This window comes from Platalea leucorodia (genome assembly GCF_965183815.1).
Source record: "Platalea leucorodia genome assembly, chromosome: 5".
Taxonomy (NCBI): domain Eukaryota; kingdom Metazoa; phylum Chordata; class Aves; order Pelecaniformes; family Threskiornithidae; genus Platalea; species Platalea leucorodia.
The window spans coordinates 89,980,401-89,996,405 of NC_138827.1; the positions used below are offsets into that span (position 1 = coordinate 89,980,401).

Genomic DNA, 16,005 nt, shown 5'->3' on the forward strand with positions numbered 1-16,005 from the left:
GAAGAGAGGCGATGTCAGCTGCTGTGGGAGCACCATGACATGCTACAGCAGGAGCCACGGCCAGTAGAGCAGGAGCTCTCAGCTCCTTGCCAACCCAGTGCTGGAGAAAGCACTGGCTGTGGGGAAGAGCATGACCCCCAGCGGGAGCCTGTAAGGAGTCCTCCACACCTCCAAGGGAACTGCAGTTCCAGAGGAGAGATTTTAGGGCATTTCACCCCAAGCAACTCGAGCAAGGAAGAGTCAGGACACCCTCTGACCCAAGTGTACTTTAAATGACTTCCAGACACACAGCTTTGAAAACTGAGTCCTTTCTTGGGGGCTATTGATTGCCAGATGTCTCCAGATGACATACTGTCCCTCGTCACTTCATTTTTTTTCAGCAGAAGAATAGTGACTAGCTTTAGAAGAGTGTTTTGTTGTTCAGCCTTCTCAAAAGCTTCCCAGCTTTGAGCTTTGGTTTTGTTGTCTTTTGTTTTGTTTTGTTGTCCCCCTTGTTTTAAGTAAAACTTTTGACTTCTGTTTGTTGTTCTCTACCTCTTTGTATTTTCCTTCTTTATCACCAGTTTTGACTGGTGTGTTTCGTGATTGCTTAAAAGTAAAAATGGTCACATTGGGTGGTATCGGTGTTACTTGCCCGGACAACTATACTGTTGGTGTACCAGTGGGCAGTGTGTTCAAACAGGCATTCACACCTCCACCGACCTGAGCCTTTTGAAATGCCTGCGAGTTGTGTTCAGAGCTTTCCTTGGAAAAGGAAACTGCTGGCATCCAACAGCCTTAGATAATCAGAAATCATAAACTGTTGAAATAGAGGCATCCAGGTTTGAAATTGTTTGACAATAATTTTGATAGTAACTTCAAGAAATGTAATTCCCATCATCTGAATGTGTGGAAAAGGAGGAAGATCACAAGCAAAACTGTTTAAGGGATGAGGAACAGTGGCAAATGTGTATATAGCCAACAAATGATCCACTAACTGCTTTCAAAATGACACATGTAGGATACAAATGCAGCTTGAAAATGTCTTTGAGTGTTTTCAACAAAAAGGCATCCATGGCACTTCTGGGGACAGATTTTACCTTGTCCTGTGAGTTTTAGGGTCTTTTTCTCTGTGTCACATCTCTTCAAAGTTTGACGTGGAATCTGCATGGATATTTTCCCCTTGCATTGCAGCAGAGCAGCACTGGACCAGAGCACTGCACGATGAGGCAATGCAGGAGCAGTAACTGCTCCTTAGTTTATACTCTGCCGTGGGATACAGAAACGAAAAGTGTTCTTGATGCATTGTTTTGGTTTGTTTGTAAAAATATGACCCATATTTTTCTTTCTTCAAAACCAGGAGTCTGGATTCACCGCTTTCATGCGAACCCTGAGAGAAAGAGACCATGAAAGAGTAGGAAAGAAGAAAGATGAATTGTAGTTTCTGCCTCAAAAGAAGCTTTCCGCTGCACTGTGAACGGTTCCAGGTCTTTTGTTAATGCACCTGAGACTTCACATATTCTCAAGACAGAGACTTTTTTTTATAAACAGCCATGGCCATTTTGTACAATTTTGAAATAAAGTGAAACCACTTGATTTTTAAAAGGAAAATAAATTAGAATGTTGCCATAATGTTTTAAAGAAAACTTAGCATTTTCTCTCATGTTGCGAGACTATGCCCACTGACACTCCTATGCAATATTTTTGTAGTCTCTAGTGTGTCTGTAGGTGATGTTGTTTGATAGGGTGAATTTTTTTTTTTAAAGGTATTGCAGTACATGTGAAAAACAAAGGGGAGGGGACACATTTTTTGGTTTGGTTTTGTTGTTTTGTTTTGGTTTTTTTTGTTGTTTTTTTTTTTTTAAGCCAGTGAAGGGAAATGGGACTTGTAAGACAGATTTATCCAAACGCAGTTTTACATTCTTGTGAAATAGTTACATGTTCTTCAGTGAGATGTGGGGGAACAATTTCAAGGTGCTCAGGGATAAATAAGGTATCTGAGTTAATGAAGACATTAACATTGACCAGTCCAGATCTGTTGATTTCATTTAAATCTCTCTGGTCTTTAAATCAGGACTGTTTACATACCCTTACAGAATGTATTGAGTGAATTAAGCCAAGTATCAAAAATCAGCAGAGCATGGGTAAAATTAAACTAAACCCTCCTTTTTTGGCATCAGTATTGTCAAATGCATCTGTAAGTTATACCCCCACCTTCTAGGGGTATACAGTTACCCTTATTGGATATACAGTCTCCCTTCAAATTATGATTGGGCCTTATCAAATATGTGTTGGAAAGTGTTATGTTCAACTGTTTTGATAAATGCATAATACTTTTGATAATGCAGTAATTATGTATATTACGTGTTTACATTCCCAAAGTTTATCTGCATTTGTATGTGGGATTCTTCCTTTTTGCTCTTTAAGGAGTTGCATAAACAATCTCTCTCTGACAAAATCATCACTGTAAAACCTGTATTAGCAGCAGCTGAAATGTGTTACACTCTTGATGCTTCAAAAAAGAAAAAAAAAGACATTGATCTGGAGGTACTTATGTCTTCACAGGAGGGGAGAGGGAGGGGCAGGAAGTTGTGATTCACTTGGAACTAAAAATAAATTTTAAAAAAGACAAGTATTTTTATCATTAATCAGCCTTGTTCAGCTTCTTCCCCACTGGGTGAATGACCATAGCTGGTGGTGGTTCAGGAAGAGCCAGCGCAGACGGGACGGGTGCCCACCACCCCTTTGCTGGGGACAGCCCGGTGTCCAGGTGCGCTGGGCAGTACGGGGGGCTGTTTGGCAGTGCGAGGGTTGGCCTCCACCTGCCTTGGCACTCATCAGGTGGACAAAACAGCTTTTTACAGTGAAGAACTGTGCCTTGGGTCTGAAATCTTCCTCTTGCTCCTCAGTCTGCCCATCTCCTTTTCTTTTGCTAATTTGGATCCTCGGTGAAGGCCATGCTGATGGACAACTCGGTGCTGTGCTGCTCAAGAGGTGAATGGCATCTTACCTCCTTCCTGGATATTTTTTCCTCCTCTGTCTCGCCCAATTAATGGCACTGTGTGTTTGGCACTCGTTAAGCTGCTGAAGCCATTAGTGAGTAATTTGGAATACCAGTAGCCTGATTGGCCTTGTATGGTAGCCAGCTTGTTAACCATAACATCAGTCTGAACGGCGAGGGAGCTGTGCCAAGTGTCTTCTCTTATTAGGCACCTGATGAGTCTCTTCACTCAAAAAATCAGCTGCCTGGTAGTACATAATATCCTAGTGTGAAAGTAGCTTAATTTGTTAAGTCTCTTACTGTGTTGTTTTTTCTTTTCTGTTAGCATAGTTACTTCATGTTGTGTTTAGTACTTTTGCGTAAGATCATGGTAAATCTTTCTTTCAAGCTATCCTTGCATTAGTAGCAAGCATTCTGCCCTGCATTTAGGAAATAATACATATTGATGCCATTTGATTTCAAACAGGAATTCTTTTGCTTACCAGCAAACTATCAAGTGTGATCAGTCTAGAACTTACTGCATTTTTTTTGATCTCAGAGTCAAAGCAGCTGACGTTAAAGAAATACAGTCTCCAGAACCTGAGCATTGCTGTGCATAGGCTGTGCCTATGTTTGTGCTAATTGCTGAGAAATTTAGATGTCTTCAAAAAAAGAAAAAAACACATGGCTTGCCAATGGTGACATGACTAGTCAGGATCATTCTGAATTATAGGCTTTAGTAAATGTTTAGGATGGGATAATTGCATAGTGTGCTTCAGACCAGTAATTCCTTACAGCTGGTTACACCATAATAAAATTAAAATTAAGGATTCTCGTTTTTCCCTTCAGTCTTTTGTCAGTTACTTCTTGGACTTGGGCATTCATTTTTTCTTTGCTAATCATGTGTTAATGCACAAATATAAAATATTTGAGAATAATTTACCTTCTGTTACAGGGTCATGACTCATCTGGTTTATAGTCTGAATGGTTTTTGAAAAATACAGTTTTGAACACCATAAACGATTACATCAAATGGCTGACAAAAGCCTTAGTTACTGTGAACTAGAGTGTACCACGAGCTCGGAGCTTTGCTTCCAAGCCTTTTTAATTAGTAGACCCAGGCTGGATCTCAGTTACACTGTTGTAATTCTGTTGCCTCCAGTAAAGCGAAAGTTGGTGTTTATATTTGCTAGTGAAGTCAGTTTATGTTTATATTTGCATCAGTCAAGTTGAAATTTAAATACTTTATTTTTTTCTACAAACTGTGAATGAAAAGTACCTTATATGTAAGAGCCCTTCTTTTGTGTAATTAAACGGTTGGTCGTTTCACACATTCAGACTTCCCAGCCCATCATCGTGGATGCACAGCCCAGGTGTTCATAACCACGCAGGAATTTCTGCCATGGTTAAAAGTGTGTAATCTGGGCTTTCAAATCATGAATCATTTATCAGCAAGAAACTTAATTGCTGATAACAAATGGTTTGCAGTGAATCAGAGATTCTGCTCTTGCAATTATGGGGTTGGTCTTTCAGCCCCTTTGAGGTGTTATTCAAAGGTCTTGGACATCTGCTACACAGTTAACCCTAAACAGATTAAATCTTGTTGAGGAAAGGTAAAACGTGTACACAGCGGAGAGGCTGAGCTAGGATTGTGTATCACTCTGTTCCTCAGTGTTGGCTTAAAAAAGATATAAATAGCCCGCAGGTCTGTGTTAGTCCTGTCGTGTAGTTGGGCCAAGAGATGAAAGGGAGCAGGACCAAGCGTTTTGTGCAGACTTTGACCAGTAGCAGCTGGAGAGGAAATGGTTTTCCCATCTAATGAAAGAGCCTGAGATGTTGGTTTTGTTTTATCAACCAAAAGGAGGGAAAAGGGAGCCCAGACAAGATCCCAGGAGAGTGAATACTCTGGGAAATGGGAGACCCAGGTTGGAGTCCCAAGATGAGCATAAGCTTATATCCCAGTCCCCTGCAACCCAAGAGGATAATTTGGCTTCTGGTGTAAAGGAGTTATCCATCTATCTCTGACCCAACAACTGTGTCCTTATTTGCTCAAACTAGAGCAGCTCTAACAGGAGAGACTGGAAGAAACTTGCTTTCCAGTCTGAATCAAGAAAAGCAACCTAGCAAATCTCCATTTTCTCTTTCTTACCCCTGTAAAACTGCATTCTGGATCTGATAGCCCCCTTGACCCCCAAGCCCCTCCTAAATTATTGCAGTTGGGTGAAGCAGCCTTCGGAATTTTTCTAAACTCCCACCCAGACCAAATTAAGTCCCCGAATCTTGCTGACTTAAAATTCTCTCAGTAGTCATCCACAAAGATGGATTGATCCCAAGCACAAATACAGGCTGGGCGGAGAATGGATTGAGAGCAGCCCTGAGGAGGAGGACTTGGGGGTGTTGGTTGATGAGAAGCTCAACATGACCCGGCAATGTGCACTTGCAGCCCAGAAAGCCAACCGTGTCCTGGGCTGCATCAAAAGAAGCGTGGCCAGCAGGTCAAGGGAGGTGATTCTGCCCCTCTACTCCGCTCTCACGAGACCCCACCTGGAGCACTGCCTTCAGCTCTGGGGCCTGCAACAGAAGGATGACATGGACTTGTTGAAGTGAGTCCAAAGGAGGGCCACGAAGATGATCAGAGGGCTGGAGCACTTCTGCTATGAAGACAGGCTGGGAGAGTTGGGATGTTCAGCCTGGAGAAGAGAAGGCTCTGGGTAGACCTTATAGCAGCCTTCCAGTACCTGAAGGGGGCCTACAAGAAAGCTGGGGAGGGACTTTGTACAAGGGCGTGTAGTGATAGGACAAGGGGTAATGGCTTTAAACTGAAAGGGGGCAGATTTAGGTTAGACATAAGGAAGAAATTCTTCGCTATGAGGGCGGTGAGGCACTGGAACAGGTTGCCCAGAGAAGTTGTGGATGCCCCATCCCTGGAAGCGTTCAAGGCCAGGCTGGATGGGGCTTTGAGCAACCTGGTCTAGTGGAAGGTGTCCCTGCCCACGGCAGGGGGGTTGGAACCAGATGATCTTTAAGGTCACTTCCAACCCAAACCATTCTGTGATTCTATGATTGGGAGTAAAAAAGCAGATGCAACTCCCATCATGAATAAGCGCTAAGGGAATGCTTCAGGCAGAGTCTTGTTTCAGATTGAATTGCTTCATGGGTGATTTTGATTTTAGAGGCTAAAAAAGCCTCTTTCTTTTCAAAAGAAAAGTCAAGACCTGGTGACTTAGCCTACAGATGTTTTCTTCATCTGTTTTCCTTTTAAAAAATAAAAAGCAAAATCACTGTCGGTATTCTTGATAGTGCTGTATTACGAGAAAGAAATGTTGCCTATATGGATGTCCTAGAATAATACTAAACGCCTGCCAACTGCATTTTACAAACTATGAAACAAGCCATTCGCTCCGAACGGCACTCAGGGGAGTGAGGACTGTTGTCCACGTGCACCTCATTTTAATTTAATAGGCTTCCTTTAGTGTGATTGGGTCTGTAATGGTACCCTGGGATTGCAGGAGTAAATGCTGAAAACTGAGAGGGGGAGAAAATTAGCTTTTATCAGCAGGTGCTGAGCATCGAGGCCAAACGCTGGCATTTCCTTTGCCTTTGGCAGCCCAGCATCCCTGAGCGTTCATGGCTCCGCTGGAACGGCGGGCGTGCAGCCCTTCGGCTAATCTGGTTGTGTACATAACTGCTCGGTGCTGGAACTGATTGGAAACCAAAATTTCTCCTGTTATTTTCTTTGGCTGGTCATGAGAAGATGCTATGCTTTCTCTGTGCGTCCTGCTTTTATTTACCAATTAAGGAAGGAAGGTACCTGGGTGTTTCTACAAAGGACATAACTCCAAATACCATTTTATCTGCTGGCAACCAGCACTGCTGGAACGTCTGACTGACCAGCGCCGCTGAACTGCTCCCCGTGAATCACCCTTGACTGGCTCGGCTTTTGCCAAGGTTTTGGCAAGCACTGTATGATGCAATGTTGCGAAAAATCTCAGTATCTCAGGCAGCGATTTCCAGGCTGTGGTTTCCAAGGAGTTAAGCTGAACTGTAAACTCTGTGTATTCATCAGCCTGGTGTAGCTATTTTTGAGGTCAGAAAAAAGACGGTTTGCTAGCCCAAAATTGAGGGAATCGCAGCTCCAGTGCTGGCCCGTAGCTAAAGCCAGGAGGGTGTCCGGGTGTCTCCAGCCGGCTGCCGGAGCTGGTCCCTGGTTTGTAAGATTCCTGCCCCTGGAAGTCCTCTGTCCTCCTGCCCAGGGCACTCACCACTCTTGCAGGGGAGCGGTGCTCCTTAAGGAACAGTTATTCTGTGTTTGCTTAGAAAGCATCAGAGTGCTAATTATTCTCATTAGGTTTGAGCCACTAATAAATTATCTTTCCTATTGCTCTTCCATCACTCAGTAATGAGAACCATTTAGTCAGATTTTGCAGATACTGCTCCCTCCCTCTCTACAACACATGATTCCCTGCAAGCATTCATCATAGGAAAAAAGCTTCTACGTGAACAAAATCTTTTCAAATTAGTCTCTGGTGCCCCAGTTAAGTGGGTGTCTACATCGCAGGCATGCAGAAGAGCCTTCTTCATTAATATGTGCAATTCTGCGCAAGCTGATTAGCTCTTGCAGCTCATTTGGTAGCAAATGTGTAAATCCACCACACTCCAAATGGCAAATATGTGCACAGCTAAATTATGGAGAAGTAAGAAATGCTGCAAGAGTTGGGAGTCTTTACTTGGGGAAAAAACATCCTTATCCCATGCATTAAATTGGAGCTCTGAATTTCTCTAGAGCATTTGTCACTCCTCTGCTTTGTCATTTTTCTGCTGGCAAAATGAATAACTCTTCCCGTCGCGTTGATGGTCCTTTCAGTATGTGTGGGTGTTTAATTTTGTGCCTAACATTTGTAACAGGCGCCTGATATCCAGTCTCAGTTCCCATAAAACAACAATAGCCACCACACAATGCAATCTTCCTTGCACAGTACATGAAACCAAATTAATTGGTTACTAACTATGTATCATTAATAATCCAGTTACCGTCACTTATCTTGCTCTTTTTTGTTTGTAAAAAACTTGTGGAGAGAAAGAGGGGAGGAAAATGATTTTTTTTTTTTTAAATGTCTGTGGTTTTTAGCCAGGGCAGTGTTAAATTAAATTAATATAATACCGTATCTGCCAGCACAAGGGAAGCAGTAAAAAATGTCACCTGCCTATGGGGAGGGGCTGGTCTACTGCCACAAACATTAAGTGCCCTCAGTCGGTTACTCTGGGACAAAACAAGGAAATTGGCCTCAAGAGCTCCTCATTTATGCATGCTTTTACTCCTCTCCATGCCAAGCAGCTGCAGAGCCGACCCAGCCTCGAGGCCTGGACTCACCAGCTCGGGCCAGCCACGCACGCTCCCTTTTACTTTCTCTTGGCGTGCAGAGAAATTGCAGCGCAGACCCAGCTTGACTCCAACGAGAGCAGTATCTTCGCATTATCTCCTGGCCATACAGGTTACGAGGACTGAGCTTCCCAATTCCCAAAATTCTGGCGTGGGAAGCCATCTTTTTCCAAGCTGAGCATAAACTCTTGAGATGATAACATTTCCTAGGAAAACGTGCAGCATAATCATGAAGCTCCCATCCTGCAGCCCCTAAGTTGCTGGTGAGGGGATGCTTATTACTGTACCCCACCCCACGAGTGTGGAACAGGGTGAGCAGGTCCAACGTTTCCTACTGCACCCCAGAACGTACCGAGACCTCTCCAAGAGCGTAGGATTTGCTTACCGAGAGGGAAAGGACAGCTCTGTGCCTGGGCTGGCCTGCAGTGGGCACGCAGTCCTCCCCGGTGACAACACCAACAAGACAATGAGTGCTGAGGCCTTTTTTTTTTCCCCCTTTTCAAAGAGGAACAAGCAGCCTTCAAGGCAGACCTTCCCTGATACAGCGGGAGGAGAATGGGGCCACAGGAGAGCTGCTGCGGAAACGCAGAGCCTCTGCGTGATGCTGCCCAGCTTCTCGCAAGTCCCTCAGGGCTTTGGGGTCCATCACTCCTTCCACCTGCAGGAGACCATAAAAGGTCTCCTTTTATGCAGAGGACTGCACAGGACTCCTCATTTTCCTAAAACCCACCTCTGCCACAGCCTGCCTTAGGCGAGAGAGAGCACAACAAAAGGAGGGACTGCAGAAGTCACAGCAGCAGAGTTCAGCGTGTAATAAAGTCATGTCTCTCTCACGAGGTACCGCAGTATTAGGTGCATTAGGTATATTTTGGATGGATGTATAATCTTAATTGTTGTGTATTGTTTGTATTGTAGTCCCAAGACCCAGGTCCTCATTATGCTACATGCCGTACAAATATATAAGAGACTGTCATGCATGGAAAGGCTTTTATTATGTAAATAGTCAGGTTGGGAAAAAAGAAGTAGTGTTATCTCTGTTTTACAGATGAGGCAGCGAGAGGAAAAAAAAACGAGAAAGCATTTTGCCCAAGGACACGCAAAGTCTGTGGGTCAGCGGTGGACTTGAAATTCAAGTCTCGATTTAGTTTCTTACCAACTCTTCTTTCAATTTGTGTACTGCCCACAACATAATTAAAAATTAAGTACAAAGAAGACAATACCATGTGTAATTTATTTCTATCTGGAACAATCATCCAGTACCTCTCAGCCAAATCCTCCCCAACTCTTCTCTGTTTCTTCAAAATCTGTATTTCTTCCATACCCAATGCCTGTGATCACCTCACAAGCCAAGTCACTGTACACGTTGTCCTCTGATTTTCTGCAACATATATCATGTTTGAGTTGGACTACAAACCTTTTTGGGAAAAGCCCCTGATCCATGTGGGGCCATGTCTCAGTCGGAGCAGCCTGCTGAATTTATATTCCAATCCTTTTAAAAAGTGGGACTAGCAATATTTGGAATAAAAAAGGATGCATATACATTTCTGCTAGTGAATATAGTGAGGCATCCAATATGTTTATAACTGCTGCTCAACCCTACCTGCTAGTTAAAAATACATATTGATGTGAATAACTAATCTATACCAAAGACAAATAAAACATGGATTTCACTCAAAAGGCACAATATATTTTGCTTTGTGTACATCAGCGTTTTATGTCAGGCTTTAGGAAAGAATGTGGGAAGAGAGAATTATAGAAGTCATGACAGTCACTAGAAAACAGAATAAAATGGAACTGGCATTTACTAAGGCTAGATAACAGCAGACTAATTTAATAGCTTTCTTTGATACAATAATTAATTAGCTAGACAAAGAAGGGAAATCTGACTGTCTGGACTTCAATAAAGTAGCTGATGAGGAGCCGTGTATAAAATAATATCTCCTACCTGGAGAAGTCTGAGATGTATAGAGGAACTGCAAGGCATACACCGTGTTAGAAGAAGAGAAGCTGAGCTGTGTTGAAAGGGAATTATTGAGAGCTCCTAAAAAGTAAGTCTTAAGGCTGATTATTGTTATTTTCAATAATGGCCCATTTGGAAAACAGAGGTGTCTGATCATTAAAATGTATCGAAGTCACAAAGTTAGGAGGTATCATCGGTGTAGAGAAAGTTCAGAATATCCCACAGCAAGAACTGAATGTCCTTGAAGAGCGAGGCCACAGAATTAGTAAGAGAGCGAGCAGCAGAAAAAAATCTGCAGAAAACCAGCAACGACACAAAGATTTCTAACTGTTTGCCCCAGTGCGGTGTGGGCAGGGAAAAGGCAACCAAAACTCTAAAATGCAACAGGAGAGACATTGCCAGGAGACCAAGGGAAGCATGAACGTCCTTGTATAAGACCCCAATAAGATTTTGTTTGGAATAAAACACATGATCCTGATCAATCACGTTAAAGAAAGCTGGATTCTTAATGACACAGGTACAGAAAAGGGCTGCTAAGAGGTGGAGGAGACTGGAGAACCTTGCATGAAAGGCAAGTGTGCGTATGCAGGTCATTTAGCCTAGCAGCTGAAGACCGAGATGCAGTTTGATTACTCTTTGTAAATACATCAGGTAGGGGAAATATTAAAGGTAGGCAATCTTGGCATATGAGCAAGGGGTATAAATTGGCTATGAATAATTTAGACTATCAATTAGGTGTTCTTTATCCACCTGCATAGTGAGGGTGTAAAAATTACAGGGACAAAACCATACCTAGTTTTAACGTGAAGCTCACAAAATGTATTAAATGGATTATGTGATCCAGTTGCCTGCAGTACCTGGGGCCTGGATTTGATAACCCAGAGAGTCCTGCTGGTCCTGGGTCTTAGTATATTCCTATGTCTTAGCAGGTTTCTATTATAGTGAGCTACCACCTCCATCTTATAATCTTATTAGATATTACAGTACCTAATAATCCCTTCAGTCCTAAGAAACCTTTCTAGACTTCTGAATTAAATTTCAAATAGAACATCCTAACTGCGGATTACAAAGCTGTATGTGGTTTTTTTCTTACTCAAGTAAGTTTGTTGTGGCTATTATCACAAACAAAGACAAATTTCCTTCAGGGACCAAGAATTTCTTGAAGATAAATTATAGTGTTTATGGCACAACTATACTAGAAAATAATGATTTTCTTATTTATTGTAATTGTTTAAATGGCTCCTAATGAAATTCTTGGCTTCGTGAAGTGATCAGCTTGGAATGACTTTCCCTTCTATGAAAATATTTAAATACAAACAAAGTCTGCCAATGTGTTCAATTACAGTCATGTAGGGAACTAAAGGGATTATGTGTACTAGGAGTATATTCATGTGGCTTTCCAGATCAGCTGCTTCTACCAGAGAGGGAATAAAGTAAGCGGAAAAGCCCCAAAGAGAGAGTGTTACTGTTGGAATGGCTTGGGACACGATCATCAGAAAAGCTCACTGGTGTTATTTCCATAAACTCACAATGCTGATGGCCTTGTAAATAAAAATGCATTAACAACATGTCGCTTTTCAAACTAATTGAGATGCAGCGTGAAGATTACTTTTCAGAAATATGATGTTCTTTATGCAGGAGATCATGCTGGGCCCTGCTGCAACAAGAGCCATTGGGATAATGCTGTTTTTTGTTCTAACATCTGCATTTATTACCAGTGAGATACTTTATGTGACATTACGAGGTGGCTTCAGACTTGTAAAGCCCTTGAGAATTAAACACTATTGTTCCGTGAAAGAAACTCCTCTGCCCGGTACAGGCCCTTATGACTGAATCAGCGGAGAAGGCTTTTAAAAGAGAAGCAAGGAAATAAACCGCTGCTGATGATTTTTATGACCTTGCTCACACTTCTGCTGATGCTGTGTTAGCAAGAACAGTTCATTCCAGCGAATATAATCTTAGCTCTTGTGATTATGGACACAGGTTTCTCTAAAACCTCTAAAATCAGATGCAATTTCTTTAGGGTGCAGAATTGTTAGAAAGTCACGGGTTCTTAGCCAGCGCCATGATTTCAGGAGCCTGATTTGGAGTTTTAAGCACTCGTGATGAAGCTGGGCTGCACTCAACATAAATTCACTGATTCGACATATCTGTTTTTCATGGGAATTGGCATTACCATCCAAGAAACAGGAAGCACGCTAATGGATTATTAGTCTGGTTTCCAGCTAAAGCCCCAGCTTGAATAATACTTCCAGCTTCAGGCACGAAACTTTAAGAAAGATCTAGGGGAAAAAAAAAGGTTCAGAGAAAGGAGCAACAGAATTATAAAAAGGTTTAGTAAACAGAAGGTTTTTAAAAAAAAGATGAAAGGCTTTGGGTTTAATTAGTCTAAATCAGAGGCGGCTTTTATTTTCCCCATAAAAATGGGTTACAAAGTGGATCAGCAATCTGATATATTCCACAGTTTAATGTGCTGCAAAGAAAAATGAAGTTGAATTTCCTGAATGACCTTCTCAGGGTCCTTTCAGATCTTTACCTCCGTGCTGCTCCTGTGACTCCATCGCCGACGAACACAACCACTGCCAGCTCCTCAGGCTGGATATTCTTCCTTGTGGAAACTTGATTTAAAAGTCGTATTTAAATCCAGTGGACAGAGCCTAAGGGTTTGTCTTCCCTACCTTTAGTCATCTAAAACCAAGGCGTATAAATGCGGCTGGACATGTCTGCTCCCCCTGCAGTGACTGAGGAGAAACAGCAACAAAGAGCTGCTTCACAGTGGGCAATTTCCAGATCATTAAGCTTTGGTGAGATAAATCGCGTCCTAACTTGTCTGCGTGTTCGCTGTTGGGTTTTGCCTTCAGCTGGCTGACGACACGTTAAGCAAGCACACGGCTTCACTATTTTGCGGTACTCATGAAGCCGCACCTCACTGGTGTCTCTGAGGGGTCTGACGCCACAGGGGCTTCTTTGGCACCGGTCCTTCCCGTCCAGCTCTCTCTTCCTGCTGTCCATCCCCTGCCTCGTACTCCTCTTCATCTCTTCACCTCTCCTCCTCCTTTTGAAACACCTGCATTCCTCCGCTTTGGTTTCCCTTTGCACTGGCTGGATTTACTTCTGACGAATCTCAGTTTTATCTCTGGCTGCAGCTTTCACTAATTTATTCACTGCGTGGTGCCCCTCTAACAATGTTCTACTGCTTTCGTGTCTTAGGGGAGTCAATGGGACAAGAAAAAAAAAGCTATTTTAAGTGTCACAGGCTTGTTAGCCATGCAAATTCTTGGATAAGAGGTATGATTTAAGTTCACCATGAGAGCTGGGAGCGCTGGAGCTGTAACCCCACTTCTGACTCTGCCACTACCTCCCTCAGTGACCTTGTGCAATGTATTTAGCCTCTTGGGGCCAGGTTCACCTGAAAAAAAAATTATCTTTTATTTTCCCTAGGAATGTGTAAGTCTTAACTAATAGATGTGTATATAATTTTTGAAGTCCTGTTTATGTAAATGCAAAATGCTTATCTTTGTTCCTTCAAAACATTTACAAAGGGTCAAGAGAATTTTAGGGTTGAAAGACAAACAGTTCAGAAGAACTAGAAGAATTAAAATTACACACGTACGCACTTATCACAAACCTTTAGGCAGCCTCTAATTAAGTAATCACTACTTCTCAGCATTATAGTAGATGCTATCAGAGGCTGTTAAATTGTGTAGCAGCTTGTAATATTGTGCACTCTGTTTATACAGGATAAGGACTCTGGAAATCATTCAGATTAATGTATCATTTTCCAAACGTATGCTACAGTCGTGCCTAGTCAGTCAGGATTGAAATGCTCCCATGCTCAGCTCTACAAAAGCCTGGCAGGGAACACAGTTTCCTCCTGACAGGCCAAGGTACTAACTTGGAGATGCGAAGGTGCTTATTCAAACACGCGGCCCCTCCGTCCCTTGTGAGGCTTAAGCAAGACTTGTTCGTGGTGCACGTCTTCGGCAGCTCCCCCCAGCTTTCACTGTGAGAAGGATGCTCAGAAAAGGGTCTCCAGGATATCACTTTTTCCTTGCTGCTTTTACGTTCAGAGCAAAACTACCTCCCCAACACCTGCAGGTGACCTCTCCTGCAGCGGCCCCTCTGCTGACCTGCACCTGCTTTCCTCTCCCACATCTCCATGCCCGCCGCGTCTCCTGACCTCACCGCTTCCCTGTTTCATTTCAAGTCCCCTCTGAAAACAATTTTTCTCTTTTTGCCACTCTTCCCCCCACCTCTGTTACTCAACTCCATGGCCATAGTTAACCTTGTACCCCTCGCTGCAGCCTTGTTTGACCCAGAGAGCTCGATTCCTTGGCTGAGCTTTGCTTGAAGCACGGAGCAGAAAGCCTGGAGGCCAAAAGGGTGAAATTAATCTCCAGCAACAGCAACTTATACCTGGTTCTAAGATCCAAGAGATCATTTTACCACATCTGGATCACTGGCATTCACAGACACTACCTCAGGGGCAGGGAGTGAGGTGCTACCCCACTGGTATCTGGGGTGGCCTTAGGTGTCCGCTTAAAATAGTTTATGATGCTTAGAGAAGGCAGACTTGAGGTTGGAGAGTGTTAATGTGCTTCAGCGCCGTCCCTCTGCTTACCCAGCTCCTGAGCGAAGATCAGCAGAGCCCAGAAGTCGAGAGCGTGAGGTGTATCACCTCTACCCCAGCGCTCTTTGCAACGCTACGGGCACTTGGATAGTGAAGGAGTAACAGATGGAAGGAGACGTGAAAAGATGTTAGCGAGGAAATAAGTTGCCTTCATTTGAGATTTGAGCCAACAGACTAAAACTGTACGATATGGTAGGAAAACAGTAAACTTGAAGAGAGAAAATTATTCTTGTATCAGTAAAGAAAGTAGTTTTAAAATAGGAACCTCACTCTGGGATTAGTAATGAGATTTGCTAACTTTCATTTTTGTATTGTCATTTATTGTCAAAACATGCCCGGTTGGTTTGTCTGGAAATGAGTGAAATTGGTCTAGCAGCTGGTGTCCTCTCGGTGCATGTTTTCTGGTGACAGCTACGTCACCATCACGCACCCTCCCCATCGGCAGCCACGTTTGCTGCCCCGTCAGAAAACACCTCACACGTATCTTGGTATTTATACAGCATCCAGCATACACCAACTTCTATAGGCGTCCACTAAACCTGGTGGAAATCGGCCAGGTACAGTGAAAAGTTATTGCGCAGGAGAACCCAAAGAGCACAATTACTAAACCTCAGTAGTTTTGAAAATGGGGCTAATTAAGAATTAGCCAAAAAGCATGACGCAGAGAACTCGCAATAGCGAGGCTGCCTCCCCGCCCCGACACGCTGGGGGCTTTCTACAACACGGGCGGTGTCGGGACACTTCAACCCGTTTGGCCAACGGCCACAAACCCAGCCCAGCTCCCCAGTAACCCAGACGACGTTTCGGGCTGCGGGGACAAAGCTCAGAGAGGCGCTGAAGGTTAACCGAGCAGCCCTGTTCGGAGCGGCGGGAGGGCCTGCATGAGGCACCCCACCGAGGGAGCGGCAGCGGCGGGGCCGGGCCTGCCCTCAGAGGACTCGGCCCCGCCGTGTCGCCATGGCGACGCCTCAGCCCCGCCCCGCGCCAGCCGCGGACCAATGGCGCGTCCGCATCTGCATCACGTGAGGGGCGCTCCCCCGCCGGCGGGGGGGGTGCGGGGCAGACGTGGACACTAC

General features: G+C 43.8%; 1 protein-coding gene across 1 annotated transcript in view; it reads left to right on the forward strand.

The window, feature by feature from the left end:
* Positions 1–2,584, forward strand: part of PDIA5 (protein disulfide isomerase family A member 5) — a 102,967-nt gene extending 100,383 nt beyond the window's left edge. Inside the window, exon 17 of the mRNA XM_082312218.1 lies at positions 1,340–2,584. Within this exon, the coding sequence (XP_082168344.1) occupies positions 1,340–1,420 (81 nt within the window). The 3' untranslated portion in view covers positions 1,421–2,584. The remainder of the gene's footprint in view (positions 1–1,339) is intronic.
* The last annotated feature ends 13,421 nt before the right edge of the window (positions 2,585–16,005 follow it).